The 17,869-nt window shown below is 45.2% G+C and overlaps 1 protein-coding gene across 4 annotated transcripts in view; it reads right to left on the reverse strand.

The window, feature by feature from the left end:
- DNAJC6 (DnaJ heat shock protein family (Hsp40) member C6) overlaps positions 1 to 17,869 on the reverse strand; it is a 564,838-nt gene that overhangs the window by 64,049 nt on the left and 482,920 nt on the right. For all 4 annotated transcript variants that reach the window (XM_069641979.1, XM_069641980.1, XM_069641978.1 and 1 more), the window contains one exon: positions 1,620 to 1,754. In XM_069641979.1, coding sequence (XP_069498080.1) covers positions 1,620 to 1,754 — 135 coding nt within the window. The remainder of the gene's footprint in view (positions 1 to 1,619; positions 1,755 to 17,869) is intronic.

Here is a 17,869-nt window from a genome sequence, read left to right on the forward strand (position 1 = left end):
AACCTAAACATTACCATGGATCTCCTTGCTTGCTTACAATACTGGAAACATTGTGGTAATTGGATAAGAAACATGTAATATCCTTCTCACAATCCCATACTGCTCCCTCGGGGTTGACTCTCAGATGCCAGATGCACTTCACTGCATTACATCTTGATTGCCACCTGTTTGACCTCATGTCATGTTATCCTGAGCCCCTTAATTTCCAGCACATATTAACCGGTATCATGGTTGTTGTCTATCTTCATTTCCTTACACTAAGTCCATTACTGAGAATGGTATCCCAAAGCGTGGATCCTACGTGCAGCTACGTGGCATGTCATAGTCCTCCCACTTTATTTCCCCAAAAAGAATGGCATGTAAGTACACTTGTTCACTCCAGCTGCCGAGCCACTTCTTAATCGGTTTCCCCTCCATTGAACTAAGATCACGGTTCATTAGATCATGTTTTATTTTATTTAGACACTCATACATTGTGGACAGCAGGTTCTAACCATCATAACAACCCTTCGAAAGTTCAACAGGCCTTCTCATCAGACAATCTGTGGACTTTTCTATCCAGTGCAGCTCTGAGATTGGTTTGTATAGGAAGCAGATTGGTCAGAGCACTACATTTCAACGCTACCAGCAACGCATCTGCAACCAAATCCCTATGACTGCTCTGGCAGAATACAACATTTATGTATTTATAAAAACGATATACTCTCAAGGGCGACATGGGTTCTAATAGCTTTATGGACCTCACCATCAAACCATATGGGGCCTCATGGGCCTGTTAACTTTGTGGAACGCCCTCTCAGCTCTCAGGTCTTTAAATGTGTCTACAGGGACCATGTTGGCCGGAACGGCCTCTGCACCGTATCAATGATGCTTGATTTGCTCACCTGAATGTTTTCTCTGTAGGAACGAATTTAAATCCTTCTTTTTGGCCTTTTGTGATACATAAATGTTTTTATTTGTGACTACTTTAGAACATGTTCCTCTTATCATCTGAACAGATTAATCTAATAGTGGCAATTTTCCACCGCCAGAAGCAATATTCACCTGTGCAATTTAACAACCATGGACCAAAACAATACAACAGTGCAGTTTAATCTGCAAAATCAAACACAGTTTATATAAACCAGACTTTGATACTTGCCTGTCTTGCCCTATCACCCAAGCCCTATGTCTAATATTGCGCCCAATGGCTGTGTTTGGGTTGTCTGACAGAGCTTTGATTGAGGTCATTGAGTAAGTCTGTGCCTGAAGTCTTAAATGCCAAGGGGATGACCCAGTTGACTTCATACAGATTGAAGTCTTAAACAACTTATTTATGGACCAAGACAGTTTTGTCTAACTGCCCCCATCCGCCCCCACGAAGGAGTTATTTAAAAAACACTGATATTCATAATACAGTCCTTGACCCAGCTCGCTTCCTCACACCCTTTCACCAACAATACTTTCCTTGTCTTTATTTCATCCATCGCCTACAAAGTAGCTACAGCTCCAACTTAAACACTCCCAACAACACTCCTGATGTTCTTCTTGGACAAAGTATACACCCTGATTGCAGTCTCTCTTCTATGGTCCCCAGAGCGCCGTGTTACATATTGTGATTAATGCTTCTTTTACTCAACCTGCTAAATTGGCACCAAGTGATCCGAGGTCAGCGAAAGGATCCAAATGCTGTGGCTTGGACTGATGGGTTGGCGTGTTGTGGACAGACCCGGTGGGGCTGGTAGCAGCAGATCTGCTCCTTAGACCTACACCTCCTGAAATGAAAGAAATGGCAGTTTATTGAATCTTGGCTAGTTGGAAGTTCTTTACCTGCTTCTGGTTATAGTAGAAGGGGATGGTCAGAAACAGAACTGCCTGGAATCTTGGCAACCTGTGGTGTCTGAGCGCCCTTTGAGCTGTGACAGTCTATTTGGAACCACCCACCATGCCAATGTTTAAAAACCTGTAGTCATGCTGAAGCGTGCGCACAAAGTGTGCTCAGTGTGTCGCTGTCCGCCCTTATTGCAGGAGCTGGAAGCCAGAAATGCTGTAAGCAGTGCAACATCAGAACAAAAGAGGGGATGGCTGTAAAGTTTAGAATTAATCTTAACCTCTGGCATTGCTCTAGGCAAACCTCCAGGTCATCGTTCTTCGCCTGCCATGCCATTACAAAAGGGGAAAGGCCATATGCAAATCAGGCTTGGCACCACCCCAAAAGGGGCAGTTCAGCCCGAACTGCTAGGTCACAATCATCCCAAAACATGTTTCGCGTTGTTATGACTCATCAGTGAGGAGTAGCTTGGGTATCTAGGCCCAGCAGACACGGGACCCACGCCTGGGCATACCCGTCCCACTTGGGGTGACTACAGCAAAACAATGAGGTGATGGCTTGAAGGTTTAGAATATAATAGTAACATGGACCTAGGCTACCCCACCTGTATGACTCTGGCCTGGGATGGATTGCAGCACACTTAGTACAGATCCCTTTAGGTGGTCTGTATATCAAAAGAACACCCCAATTACTTTACATACATAAACACATTTTTTCTTATGATCACTAAACACATTACGTCATCATCCGAAACCTTTTGTTTGCCCGTGATTTTACGGGTGAGAATAGACTATTCAAGGCTTCTCACAACAACCTTATACAATTGCACTTAATCATACAGCTGATTGCAGTGTGGGTTAGTCCACATGGTGACTTTCAAATGTGGTATGATTATCTTCACATTTGTCTGGTAGACACTTAGTGGTGTTTCTGGCACCCTGTGGGTTGCTAATCTTGAGGTGCCGTCTTCAGGACAGGTGAAAAGGATTTTGTGATGTCCGCAAAGTCTCACAGTGGTGGGTCATCTGAAGCATTCTTTTACAGTGTCACAGGTTGATATACAAGTTGTTTGGAAGTCTTCACTCCGAAGCGCCTTCTGTGCGCTTGCTGAAATCACTCATATGTGTCTATGAATGGTGCCGTAGCTTCTTTGCTTACTACGTCGCTGTCGATCACCGTGTGAATTGCGAAGGTTTAGAATTAATCTTAACCTCTGACATTGCTCTGGGCAGTCCTCCAGACCATCGCACTTCGCATGCCACATCATTACTAAAGGGGAAAGACCATATGCAAATCAGGGTTGGCCCCACCCAAAAAGGGGTAGTCCCACCCAAACTGCTAGGACACATCCCTTCAGCACGAGACCACAAGCAAGCCCAAACATGTTTCGACCTTGTTGGGCCTCATCAGTGAGGAGTAGCTTGGGTCTCTAGGCCCAGCAGGTACGGGACCCACGTCTGGGCATACCTGTCGCACTGGGGATGACTACAGCAAAACAAAAGAGGTGATGGCTGGCATTGCTCTGGGCAACACTTCAGACCATCGTTCTTTGCCTGCCAAGCCATTACAAAACGAAAGGCCCGGAATACTAGGTCACATCCCTTCTGCACGTGACAACAAGCATCCCCAAACATGTTTTGGCCTTGTGACCCAAGCTACTGCTCACTGGAGGTGACGCAGCTTTTTTTTTTTTTTTTTTTTAGTAAATCTGAGATGCATGGGATGGCAAATCAGGGATCTTCTCTTTTCGACTGCTGTACAATTTGCGTAACAAATAAAAACACCCATTTAATCTGTCCCTGTGAGCCCAAAGCTGTTAAATTGTACAGATGAGAGAGAAATGCAAAATATTAGGATGTTTATCAAGGAAAGATATTGCTCGAGGAAAAATTATCAGCTTTTTCCCTCTGTCAAAATACAAAAACACAATTAAGACAGTTCAAAATTGGTAGCGGGCTAACATGGTTAAGATCAAAATTAATTGAAGCAGTTCCCAATTGTATTTTAACTCAACAGTCAAGCCTCCTCCACAGTGAACAGGATGTGAATGAGGCATTGAGGTAGACATATTAACCGATGTCAGAGGAATGTAACTTGAGCCAGGAAAGGAAGGTGATACTGATATTTTCTGGGAGCCATTATCATCGGGTGAGGAAGTCTTTTTGACATTTGAAGTAGTCACAGTCCTAAAAGAACTAGAGTTAGGGGAGAAAGACTCTTAAATAAACAATATTATGGTGTCTCAGGAAGTGAGGAATGATGCAGTATGGATATGTTGGTTTAGACTGTTGTATTTTGTGCCAATTTCTTTGCATGTTTTTATAATGTATATGATCGTATTGAGGTGTTCTTTTCGTTTAGTGTGTTTTTTTATGTTTTGTTTTTATTTATTTATTTTTCCTTTTTTTTTCTTTTCTTTTCTCTCTTTTTCCCCTTGTTCTATTAATTTATTTAGCTTCTCAAAGTTTCTACTGTGTTGGTTCAATAGAACATTTCTTCAAATGCTTTATTTTTTATCGCGTTAATAGTGTTAAAAGCCATTTATTGTTCTATTCGCTTTGTTTGCTTTTCATATGTCCAATTCATTATAAATAAAAATAAAAAGATCCTTGCAACTATTCATCTGCTTGAGAACGCGAATCTAAATAGTTGACATTCAGAATTACCAAGCGAGTCGTCTATTAACGAACTAATTGGACGGTGTGAGTAATGTATCACATCTCAGGATCACGTCACTATTAAAGAAGCTTATAATGAACGGCGGCAGGCGCATGCGCAAGGGAATGGTAAAAAGGAAACGTAGGTATCACCATTAAATGCGTTCAATTATATTCTCACTTTGCTTGTAAAACTATGAAAAATGATGAGCGGAATCTGCAAGTCGCACGCATGTACTTGAGCCTTTTCTTAAGAGCTCGTTATGGCAAGCAGCGAGTGCATGTATCGAAAGCAAAATAGTACAAAATAGCACAGCTGCCTCCGGTCCTGAATAAGAAGACCATGTGAGCCAACTGATTAAACTACTAAATACGGCCTGCCAGCGTCTGGGAGTTCAACTCAATTTAGTGAGCTATATATGTTGGGCGAAAATCAGGTGGGTGACGAAAAAGAAAACACATGATTGGAAGAACTAAACGTACAGTCAGCATTAACATACCTTGCCTGTAGACGAACTGAATAGCACTCTGTGGACCAGTGTGGGAAGAACACTGGTAGAAAAGGAAGAATAAGCAAGAGTGGTACTAATGGAAGAGGTGCTGCCTCTGAACCAGCTATGTTATTTACTGCAGCCTTCAGCCTATGTCCCAAGGTACTTAAGAGGGGCATATAGTATTATAACAAAGTCAAAAGGGTACAGGAATGAGTTGGAAAAGTTAAACAAAAACAAGCATTGGCGAAGCCAACAGTTTGTGCTTCTCTGTAGCCATGGGACACACATTTGTCATGCACTGCACTATTAGTACTCCCTGGCTATAAGATGACAACAACTGGAACATTGTGTGATTTATCAGGCATATGATATCTAATAGCTATATAGAAGCCAACCCCATTGGCTTTGCAGATGCTTGTTTTTAACAGGACGTTTGCATGTAACATATAAAAAGCAAGTGGCGGAAGGCACGCTTGGTTAAAAAATGTCTATTACATCAATAGCATATTTACAGCTGCAATCAAGCCATTAACTCTCAGCAGACTGGTTACAAGAAACACTGTCAGGCGAAAGTTTGACGTTACTGCTTGATAGAGCTATCTCAAAGAGATCCCAGAAGGATGTTATTGGGGATGGAAGGAAAGGTAGTGGGTGGAATGGCCATAGGGGTTAGCGTGGCTATGGGCAGTCAATGGTCGGGTAAACTACTAAACAACATCCACAAGCTGTAGCTTCTCACGTGTCATTGCTCTCCTAGTTGTTTTTGCCAGTGCAATAGTTTTGGTTTACACAACACCCAATAGAAAAAACTAAAATTAGTGAGTGAGGTGGTGCCAAGTCTAGAGATATCTCAGTTGTGTGAGCCACTCCCACTATATTAACTTAAGTAGCAGACAGTAGGAAAACTAGTACTTATCAGTTATTAGAAAGACTGAGGTGAATAATATATCTCTGTTTCAATCAGAAACAGAATTAGACTCTACTTCTTTGTCACAAATTAATGAAGGAGAACCAGTGGAAATGGAGATCAGAGGAATTTTGGGTAACTTTACACAGAGATGTTTTCAATAATGATTGTAAATAAATGTTTCTAAATAAATGTGATGTCTTACAGAGAAAAATGGTAACAGGAAATAAATCAATGTGCATTATCAATAATTGCATTTTCCATGGTAAAGATAGCCCCTCTTTGAACTGTAGTATATTGAAACTATTACATTGAATCCCCCATTTACTGGTTATCACAACAGCTGACCATCTCCGGTTCCGGAAGCACCTCAAGACCTTCCTCTTTGCTTCTGCCTTCGCCCCTCCTCTCCCTTGCTGATCTGTTCTCTCTTGGCACCGTGCACCTGGCCTACCTTCTGACCTCCGGGCCCAAGTACCTACTCACTCTGCCACCCACCCGCAATGCCTCCTGTCAATACCTTGCACTGGGGTCTGTATCTATAACCATACAGCCCCCCCCCTGCACTTACCAGACACACCCTGTCTGCCTGTCTGTTGCCTTAATCCCAGCACTAGCCACTTTCTGGCTGCATTACCACTTTTTGTTGCTTTTTATTATATATTTATTATGTATCTTTTTCATTTGCTCAGCCCTTCTCCCCTTTCTCTCTCCCATGCAATTGCACGTTCTCAATGTCTCTGGGCCTAGTAAGATCGTTGTTTTTGTTCTCCCTTGCCTTGCGCTCGGAAACACTTGTGTACACGCACAATACAAATAAAATATAAATATCAATAATAGCTGAATGAGTGAATGGGGAATGAGTGCATGTAAAAGGAGTAAGTGGTGTGTGAATGTATGTGCTTTCGTGAAATACCTGGATTACTTACAGGTAATCTTTATTACTCCTAGTGAGACTCTTCCTCATCTCAGTAATTTCCTATGAAGCACCTTACCTCATACATAAGTACTGTGATGAGGAAGAGGGACATTGAGATAATACTGGGCCGAGGAGTTGATTTTTCAGGCTGGAGGAGAGAGGGAGGAAGAGGAGACGTGTGGGAAGGGTGGGGCAGGGCAAGGGAGGGGTGTGCTAATACATAAAGGTCATCAAGGATAAAGCAGGCATGATATGTATTATTGGCTAGACTGGCATTGTGGTACAGCAAGTCCAGTCATTTCTTACTGTGGCATGATATTTGTACTTGGCATTCATAATAAAGTAATCATGATAAGTGTTATTAACTGTCTAGCCTGGAATTTGGGAGCAGCCAGTATTGCCTTTTCTTACTGTGTCATGACATATTTTATGGGCATGTATAATGAAGTAAGCCTCATAAGTGGTATTACATAGACATAGCATGCTGGTGAAGCTAATCAAGCAATTTCTTACTGTGGCTTGACATTTTGTACTGACCATCTCTGATAAAGCAATCAGAAGGGTAATTACCTGGCTAGACTGGCATTTGGGCGCAGCCAGTCTACACTTTCCTTAATGTAGCCTCTTATATTCTTCTGGGCGTCTATGATAAAGTAAGCATGATAAGTGTTATTATGTGGTTAGATTGTCAATTTGGTGAAACCTATCAAGGTATGTTTTACTGTGGCATGGCATTGTTTTACTGTGCATCATTGAGGCTACTGCAAGCATGATAAGTGTTATTACATGTCTAGCCTACATTGTGCAGCCAGTTTTGACATGTTTTCTTGTTGTGGCATTGTATTTTTAATAGCAAAGCGGTAAGATAGCTCAGCGTGTTAAGTGCTCACTGCTGCGATTTATTTGTGATCTACAAGTTTGAATCCTGGCAAGGCCAACTCAGCCTTTCATTCTTACGAGGTAGGTAAATGAGTTCCAACTTGGGATGAAATGATAATTGTATTTAATTATGTGCTATGAATAGTACTTTGGCGAAAGTGCTATATAAATAAATCATTATCATGAATCAAAGCATTAATGCTCCTGTGCATTGTTTTGGACTTGCATCTACTGGATTTCTGGGTACTGTAATATCGCAGCAACTGGCAATGTAGGGGCTCCACTGATCATTTAAATACCTGACATACAGCTATAACTGGCATAATATGGAAGTAACTGGCCACACAATGCTGAAGTGGCATATCTATGGCAGTGGCTCGTCCCTATGTTGAGTCTATTGGGTGTAACCCTATCATATTATGACCCGCATCCATGGCATATGAAGACAGCACCCTTGTTAAAATGTGGTTGGTTTAAAAAATATCCTAGTCTGCTATTGTACCGATTTAGTATTTGATAAATGTTACATTTATGTAAATCTTTTTACGCCTGTAAGCCATTTCCTGTTATTTCACCAGGGTTTAAGAGGAACTGATGCCATCCAGGTCAAAGGTCATGTGACATCACTTCCTATGATATAGGATGTGTGATGTCACTTCCGCTACCCTTGGCATTTTGGTAAATCGATGTCCCAGGTCAAAAGGGTCAAAAAGCAGGGGAGAGGTTCAATAGAATTAGCAGACCGTGCATCTTTTGGAATCCCGCCCGTTAGAGCATACACCGGCCCGTTATCTGCCCGCCCTGCCTCAACTGCGTTAACCCGGCAGCCGTTACTGTGGGCCCGGTGAAACACTGGAAACGACCCTGCGTCCTCCCCCGAGGCTTGGAACTCCTCCTTGCCCACACGGTGAGTCCACGGTAGCGGCTGACTGCGGCGCTGATCTGGGGGTTCGCATGGTGCTTCGCCCCACCTGCCTTTGGGTGGGAACATTGCCTCCTCTTCAGTGTCTCCTCCTGCGTTTGATGATTGGGGACGCCATTGCACTTTCGGTGCAGCATTCTGGAACACAAGTCACATAATAACACCCGAGGCTAGCTGAGTCAAGCGCCGCTTTGCTTGGGGGTTTTCACCAGCAACTCGCTTCATTCACCGGCACTGCTCCCCACTGAACTCCCCTGACGCCCCTAGGGTTGGGGTCATCGCATCATCCAACTACCTTACCTACCCTACAGCGTAACAGGGATTTACCTAAGCTCTGTGAGTCTGCCAATGCCAATCTAACCTTGCCAAGAGCGCATCTACTACTGTTTATGTGCAACCAACTATAATCACTCTGCAGGACCTCCATGCAACTTCGGATACCCATACTAGCTGAACTAGCGTATGCTTACTCGGAGGTCTGGCCTATGCACTCTGCAGCACTCATGTGATTGGTCTCGGGATGATCGGCTCCCCCGGCTAAAATCCACCATCAATATTACATCCAGCTGCCGATCTCATATATGCCTAGCTGCCCTGGGTGGCCCCAACACCTTCTTCTCTTTACACCCCCTTTCTGGGCTGCTGCCCAAGATCGCGTGTGAGGCTACAGGATCCCATACATCTGGCCAGACTCCTGTGGTACACCGGAAATTGACTCTATGCATATAGCTACTTACCACCGACTCACTGCAACTCAATACGCTCTCCTGCACCTACCGTCCTACTACCACTCGGTTCTAGCCATTCGAATCACCACTTTCACTGAGCCCGAGCAGGGGGCCTGAACATTGGAGCCGGCTGTGCCCTGTTCAAACTGTTCAATTATCAATGTTTGACTCCCCGTGGAACCATGACAAAAGGTGCCGGCAAAAAACAGAGTTCTATCAATATGTTCACTAAAACACCGTCCTAACCTGCTGGCGACATCTCGGAACATGAACCGTCCGCATCGGATCCTCCTGAGCCCCCTGAATCTTAATCAATGATGGAGTTCATGAGTGAGGTGTTCACCACCCTACACTCCAAACTGGATGACATGAATGGTACCATCAATTAAAACCAACATGGAAAAGACTGACAACCGAGTCACTGAGGTTGAAATGAGAGTGGGTGCGGCCTTCGGGCTGATATCTCAACACTCTCCAGACAGATTTCTGAGGTTGCCAAAAAGAATGAGGATCTCGAATCGCGCTCTAGATGCAACAATATTCGTATCATCGGGGTCCCCGAGGACAAGATCGGGGGGAGCATGGAAGACTTTGTTGAACGGACCTTGCAGGCACTCCTTGACTCTCCAAAGCCTTCACCTCAATTTGCAATTGAGAGGACTCACCGCACAGTTACAGCCAAACCAAAGCTGGGTGCACCACTGCACCCTATTATAGCACAAGTCTTAAATTACTGTGACCGTGATGCCCCCCTGCTCAAAGCTGCAAGGGTCAAGGGAGACCTCTACCTAGGATCCTCCAGGATTCACTTATACCCAGATTTCTCTGTGGCAGTCCAGTAGGAGCGTAAATCCTTTCTTGCAGCCAAGAGGAGGCTGCGTGATCTTGGGGTCAAATACTCAATGCTATATCCAGCCAAGCTCAGGGTCAAACACTCCAACCAGGTTTTCTTTTTTACCATCCCTGAGGAGGTCTCCAAATTTATTGACTATCACTTTCCTGGATGAGTTCACCTGTGCATATGATCATGCTCCATGCCATGATGATTGACATGTAATGCACGTAGGTCATTTGCTGATCCCCCAGCCCTGTGGCTGGGGTGGCCCTTGAATCGGCCCTGTGCTGACTGGTTATTCCTGCCCTGCTAATGTTGTTTAAATTGTTCAGCCCCTCCACTTATATGATCCGCCACTAATGTTGTACACTACATTTCTCCGTCCATCCACGCTTGGTTACACAATCATATCCATCGCGCCTTGAAACACTTGTGTATAGGCGCCTTACAAATGCCATATCATATCATATCATGTGGAGTAAATTGCCTAAGATGGTATGCTGTGCCCAATTGTTTTCTGATCCCTGTGTATCCTGATGCTGGGAACTCCATGTACCGACTGTCATGTTATTTGCACACTTCTATTCACCCTTGGATTGCTCTAATTATTGCACTTGGTCTGCCTGTCTCTGCTCATCACTAGCACACAGTGCCACTTTGATCCTAATTTTGGTCCCGGTTCCGAAGCATCACCGCCCAAAATGTGCACAAACCCCAGGCGTTGATGCTGTTGTTTTTGTTGTCGTTTGTTGGGAGTTGGGTTTTCAGTCCTCTGATTGAGAGAAGGTTGTGGGTGGGAAGGGGTGGGGGGGGAGTTACAACAAAAAATGCTTGACATGCGAAGTAGGGCTTGAGTATGTGCTCATACTATGGTGTACGCAATTCATTGATAGACATCTGACCCAATATCTAGTATTTCCCATGTTGTTTGGTTACCCTGATGGCTGATCAGGACTTGGTCTGCATGAGCTGGAATGTGAGGGGTCTCAGAAATTATAAAAAGATGCAGAATTTACAGTTGTATGTGGAACGCCACAGGGTTAAAATCCTTTTCTTACAGGAGATACACACTAGATCTGAGGGGTGAAACAGGTTTGCCAAGACTTGGGGTCCCCAAAGGTACTACACAAGCTACTCCACCCAAAACAGGGGGGTCATGATCATGATTCCTAGGAGTGTGAGGTTTCAACACATCAAATCACATGTAGACCCATTAGGTCGTCACCTCTTGCTTCACGGCAGACTGCATAGTAAAGAGGTTGTACTTCTCAATGTGTACGGATCCAACACAGACGACCCTGCATTTTATACACACCTGGTCTCCCTACTTGCTGGTTTCCCCCTTGTCCCGATCCCCTGGGGTGGGGACTTCAATACGATCCTTGATGTTGACTGGGATAGATCGGATTCTCGGCCCCGCCAACTTTCCAGTGCTGCTAAAATGATTCTGGCCGCTCTATCGCAGCTATCACTATTGGACGCATGGAGACTTGTACACCCTGATTCCCGAATGTATTCATTCTATTCCTCTGTACATGATTCGCATTCCAGGATAGATAGGTGGCTCACATCTGACATACTCATTAGGAACATCACGCATATGTCAATCCTACCCCGAATGTTTTCAGACCACTCCCCGGTGATAATTTCCCTTGACTGGGACTCTGACCAGGAAAAAACCTGGTCGTGGAGGATGAAGCCGCAGTCCGTTTCGGACTTAGCCTTTAACTGGGACCTGCAATCAGCTATAGATGATTATTTTACACTTAAGTTGCCCGCACGCAGGCCACCCTCTAGGAATCTTTGAAGGCCTACATCAGGGGCATTGCCATCTCTAAGGAATCCGGGATCATTAAAGTGATCCGAAGGGACATATAAAAAAGTGAAGCTGCACTCTCCTCTCTTGAGGCCCAATATGCCCAGACACAGTCCACTGAGCTCCTCTCCAACATCGGCATAGAATTAGATACATTCCGCATGCATGCTGAGCGTGAAAGGAAATTAATTGACGGTCCTGCTCGCGCCAGGAGGTATGGAGAAGGTGAACAGCCTGGCTGTGTTTTGGCCAGGCTACTCCACCAGGAAACGAGTTCCCCTTATATTCCTGCTATAGAGAAACCTGATGGTTTTCTGGCCCTTCTCCCAGGGCACATCAATGCAGAGTTTCTAGCATGCTACAAATCCTTATATTCGAATGTTGATATCACCCGTAGTTCTGAAGTGGACGTGTTTTTGGATAGCCTTCCCTTATCCGTCCTTTCCAATGAAACTCGCAATGATCTGGACACACCAGTTATGGCCGAAGAAATATCCGAAGCTATTGACTCCCTGGCTTCAGGCAAAGTTCCTGGCTCTGGCGGCCTCCCGATCGAATTTTATAAGCAATACAAATCGCGGCTAGTCCCCCGACTTCTGGTACTATGGGAGGAGTCCTGCGAGGCGGGTATATTACCACCCTCCCTTCATGAGGCCATTATAACAGTCCTACTGAAACCGGGCAAACCCCCTACCCTATGCGGTTTGTAACACCCCCTTTCCCTAATTAGCTGTGACATTAAGATCTTTGCTAAGATCTTGGCCCTTTGTCTAACCCCTTACACGCCTCACATCATTCACTCAGACCAGTCGGGATTTATCCATGGAAGATCTACCTCTCTAAACCGTCGCCATCTATTTAACATTATTAACCAAATTGACCCTAACACTCAGGTCGTGCGGCGGCCCTCATATGCAGAAGGCTTTTGATTCTGTCTCATGGGATTATCTCTGGCGTGTGCATGATAAATGTAATTTCGGTCCCCATTTCCTGTCATGGGTTAAATTATTATACTCAGATCCAGTCGCCAGGGTCGTACTTAGGACAGATGTTCACCGCTCTTTCACATCGCCCGAGGCATGAGACAGGGGTGCCCCTTCTCCCCTTTAATCTTCGCCATAGCCATTGAGCCCCTAGCAGATAGGATACGACAGATGCACTCGCACCGAGGCCTGAGACTACTGGGTACACCTGATCTTGTCTCCCTATATGCTGATGATTCCCTACACTTTATTTGCTCACCGGAACACAACCTCGCCCCAATCACTTGTTCACTTTGGACGGATATCTGGACTAGGGTGAACTGCTCCAAATCCATGCTGTTTCCCCTCACCAACGCCACACTTCCTCCACCCGACGTTATGATGAGATTCACCTGGTCACAATCCGAACTCACTTACCTTGGGGCAGTCGTCGCCCGTCAATCTGAATTAGTATTTGAGTCGAACTTTCAAAACTACTTAAAATCACTGACTAAGAAATGTTCGGGATGGGCTAAACTTCCAATCTCTCTAGCAGGCAAGGTTGGTATCTTAAAAATGATTGTGCTTCCTCAACCCCTTTAACGCCTCCTCAGCCTTCCTCTTTGGCCCGGTAGGGAATTTTTCCAATCTCTAAACCGCACGATTAACACGTGCCTATGGCACTCTGGTGCAGTTCACCTTAAACTAGACACTCTAGCTACCTCAATGGACAGTGGCGGCTTCGGAGCTCCCAACTTTGAAAAATATGGGCTGGTCGTCCAAGCGCAATTCGCATCGCACTGGTTTAATACTACGAATCCTCCTCTGCATGTTAGACTGGAACAGCGGGTGGTTGGGGAATGCGATATTCGCTTCCTGGTTCTCTCTCCCCCAAATCTTAGTTGTAGTCCGTTGGATCCAGTGGGCACCACATTTCTTTCTCTATCTAAAATCTGGTCGCTGTCTAACGAGTATCGCCCTTTTCATGGCTGTCTGCCCCTCTGGAATTTCATTACGGGTGTTCCCTGTATTCCGGTCCCTGTAGTGCACCTCTGGGCAGAGTCGGCTTTGAATCTATCTGTGATGTTTTTGTTCAGGGCAACTTCTCGCAGTGGGCTGATTTACCTGAGGTCTTACGGCGGAGATCACCTATCTGGCTTCAGTACTCAGGCCTTAAGATGCTACCCGAGTTTTCCGACTATATCACCTGATGATCCTATTTTAGCCGAACTCATGAACGCTAATACCTTTAGAGGGAAGGTGTCCATATGCCCTATTACAATCCAAGTCTACACCTCCATTTGACTATCTCAGATGCTCTTAGTCAGAGGACCTGGGGATCGATATCACTGATCATTGCATATGTGTGCTCGTACCCATAATGTGTCATTTAATTCGCGTTTCAAGCTTATACAATTCAAAATCTTACACAGATTCCACTACACTCCAATCAGGCTACACCACATATCACCAGATCATTCCTTCAGGTGTCCCAGGTGCGGCTCTGAGGATGCAACCTACTTCCATATGCTCTGGTTCTGCCCATCCCTTACCCAATTCTGGGGAGAGATCTGCTCCACAATGTCTGATATCCTCGACCACGATATTACCCCATCTGCACTACGATGTCTTTATCATGACTTTCCCGGTCTTGGCTGGGACTCTAGGAGGTTGGCGGGACTATGCATGCTTCTTGCAACTCCTTGTTTCCTGTTATGCTGGCTCAGGCCCCATGTCCCCACGCATTCACAGTGGATGGCTGCCGTGACCTGGGCCTCAGATACTGAGGAGGCCTGGGTGTCCCTACAACCTCCAATGTGGTCCCAGTTCCGCTCCTACATCTCCTCTCTTTCTGCCAATGCTGTGGATGGGTCGTCTGAGTCTTCTCCCACCAACAACTCCACCTGACCTATACATTAATCGTTGTTTACTTATATGCTTTCTGTGTGATCAGATGCAATGTTCATTCTACATGATTGTCGTTGCTCTGCACCAAATGTTTGTATTCATGCTGTTATTGCCTAGTGCTGCACCATGCTCACTCTTTTGTTGTAATGTCAAGTGCTATAAATAAAGTGTTAAAAAAAAGACCTGAGCTGCGGTGTGGCCACAGCATCAAGTAGCTTCATAAGAAAGGTAAACAGAGAAATAGGTCTATAGTAAAAAAAAAAAAATCAAAGCATCCAATGTGGAATAACGGAGAGTGCTTGAGAGCACGAACAAGATGGCAGCTCCACTGTGAAGCTTCAGTCCAAGAGGCTGAGAGATGAGGCTGAGATGAGGCAAGAGATGAGGATGATGCGATGGTGGACTGTTTTGTCGCACCGTGAGGCGGCGAGGCTTGCTCCGGTCTTTTGGTGAACCACTGTGCAGCTTTGGCTCGAACCCTGGAGCGTTAGACCTCTCTGGCGCTTAGACTGAGGCCTTAGTGGTGTGCGCCGGGAGTGGGGGAAGGACAAAGCAGCTGGAGCAGTGGGAGTGTACCATGGGTGAGTCCCAGAAGAGTCGTAAGAGGGGTGACTTGCGTCAAGGGAAGGGTGCCTTGCCACTCTGCACACTCTTGTAAGGACCGCACAGCCCAGCTGGAGTGAATGAAGAGGAGCTCCGGGGGCGCGTGGCCACAGCTGGAGGGTGTGAGCAAGCAGGCACCTGCATTGGCCTTGTAAGCAGCAGCACCGCAGGGGAAATGACTCAGGGCAGGGGTCACTAGGTTTAAAGACGGGTAGGGTGGAACGAACAGGGAGGATGTGAGCTGTAAGGAGGTATTCGAAAGCACAGCGAGAGGTGCCGTTTAGAGTTGGCTGGCACATTATGTTTCCCCGAGTCTTGCAGAGCGGACGTTGAAGCATGATCCACCTTCTAAGTATATCTCCGAGTCCTGCATTTATTTAGGAGGCAGAAAGTGCAAATGGCAGTGGGAAAGACCCAAAAAAACTATCCCTGAGGAAACTGACTTTTTTGCGCTCCGTAGTGGCAAACGCAGCCAAGATAAACCCACTCCCCAGGACCCTGTCATGGCGGTTTTGGGTCGGATAGAGCAGTCAATGTCCAGAATGGACAGTAAGTTTGACAAACTGACGGAGAGGGTGGCTCAGCTAGAAGCAAGGTCCTGCATGCTGTAACAAAAGAGCAGCAAGCTGGACGATCAGTGCTCACAAACTCTGCCCTTGGTGCGGAAAATCAGTCAGGAAGTGCAGTCGGTGACAAGGCAATGGAAAACAGAATAGAAAATCTGTGTTATTGGCATCCCTATAGGGGTTTCAGGAAATGACCCAATAGACTTTGTTACTACTTGGCTACCGGAGTTGCTGGACCTTGAGGTGGACGAAGACCCTATATATGTTGACAAATGCTACAGGCTCAAAACATTTACATCTACAGCAAAGCTGACGTTGGCTGGGGACCCCATGCTTCGGGTTTGGCTTAGCGACTCCCGCGACAGAGATAGGATCTTGAAGGCTGCAGCGGCCAAGAAAACCTTGGAGTATGAGGGTCAAAGAAAAGGAGGTCCCTGAATGCTATAAAGAAGGCTTTTATGGAGTGCAGCATTAAAGCAGGACTCCTCCGACCTGCCAAGCTCCGGATTTCCATGAATGGAAAGGACTATCTTTTTTGGGACACAGAAGGAGCTGATAATCTGTTGAAATCCATCCCTGCTGGACAACCGCCTGGCGACGACTCGGGATAAGTGTTCTGAAACATGAGTGAAATGCCTCAATTATCACTTTTTCACATAGTGTGGTTGTTGTTGAATAACATGTGTGTTCCTGTTGGCTTATTATTGCTTTCGGCTGGTTTTAGGTTCCCTTAATGCGACCTGTTGTGAAAGTCTGAGTGTACTGTCCCGCAAGGGCTCCCCTGCATGTCCTGTGCTACTTTATTAAACCTCCACAGACATACCTCGGGGCAAATCTGAGAAGGGCTTTGGTCCCATTACTTTTACCACCTTGACACCCACCCACTAGTTGGTGCGGACTATAAAGGTTGTTACTGCCATAAACAAGAGACTTAACGTGTCTGTGCTTGCACATTGTTGGAGCTTCCTACTTTTGGTCCCTTGTATTGTTTGTACAACATTAAAACGAATACAATTTAAAATAAATGTACAGAAAAAAGCTATTTAGCACCTTACACTCATTGTCAGGTCCAGCATTAACTATCCCCTTCATGTCCTGGTGCCCAATTCAAACACTGAACTTACTTCAAAAGAAATAACATGGTCTGCCCCTCTGCTCATATTTGTTACTCCCCAGTTTGAATTCTCTACTATATCTTTACTAGACAGTCTGAATCCTAAAACATGTCCAGATGATCCATGCCCTTCTACAGTTCTTAGGGAATGGATGAAATAAGTACTATTTGTGTTTTGACTTATATAAAGATCTCATTTTAAGATACATATGTTCGGAATGATCTCAACCAAGCATGGATTGCGCACCTCTTGTACATAAATCAGCCCCGGACCGGGAGGCCTGCTCGAGTAGCGCCCTGTTATGAATATTCCCATTCTTCAAAAGATTGTTCGTAGACACTGCTGTTCAACATTTATATGAGACCTTTCCATGATTTACCAGTAGACCTGGAAGTGGTCTCCCAGAATTATGCCGACAATATGCAGATCATATTCAGTCTTAGGAATGATCATCAATCCAATGCAGCTCAATACAGTATATATTTTTAGCAGGTTGAATGATGGATGACAGACAACTGACTAGGGTTAAAAGACTGAGCTATTGCTTGTCTCCATCTATAATAACCCAGTAATATCTTCTTCAGGTTCGAAGATAATCATCTAACACTGGGAGTTATATTTGTCTCCCCTCTCACGTAAGTCCACAGATTAATGCATTCTAACTCCACTATCTATCATCCTATTTTGCTGAGGCAACTGTGCCGCTTTCTCTCAGAACTGTATTTTGCCTCATTTGCAAGTGCTATCA

Source organism: Ambystoma mexicanum, chromosome 1q (assembly GCF_040938575.1).
Source record: "Ambystoma mexicanum isolate Mex_15411 chromosome 1q, UKY_AmexF1_1, whole genome shotgun sequence".
Taxonomy (NCBI): domain Eukaryota; kingdom Metazoa; phylum Chordata; class Amphibia; order Caudata; family Ambystomatidae; genus Ambystoma; species Ambystoma mexicanum.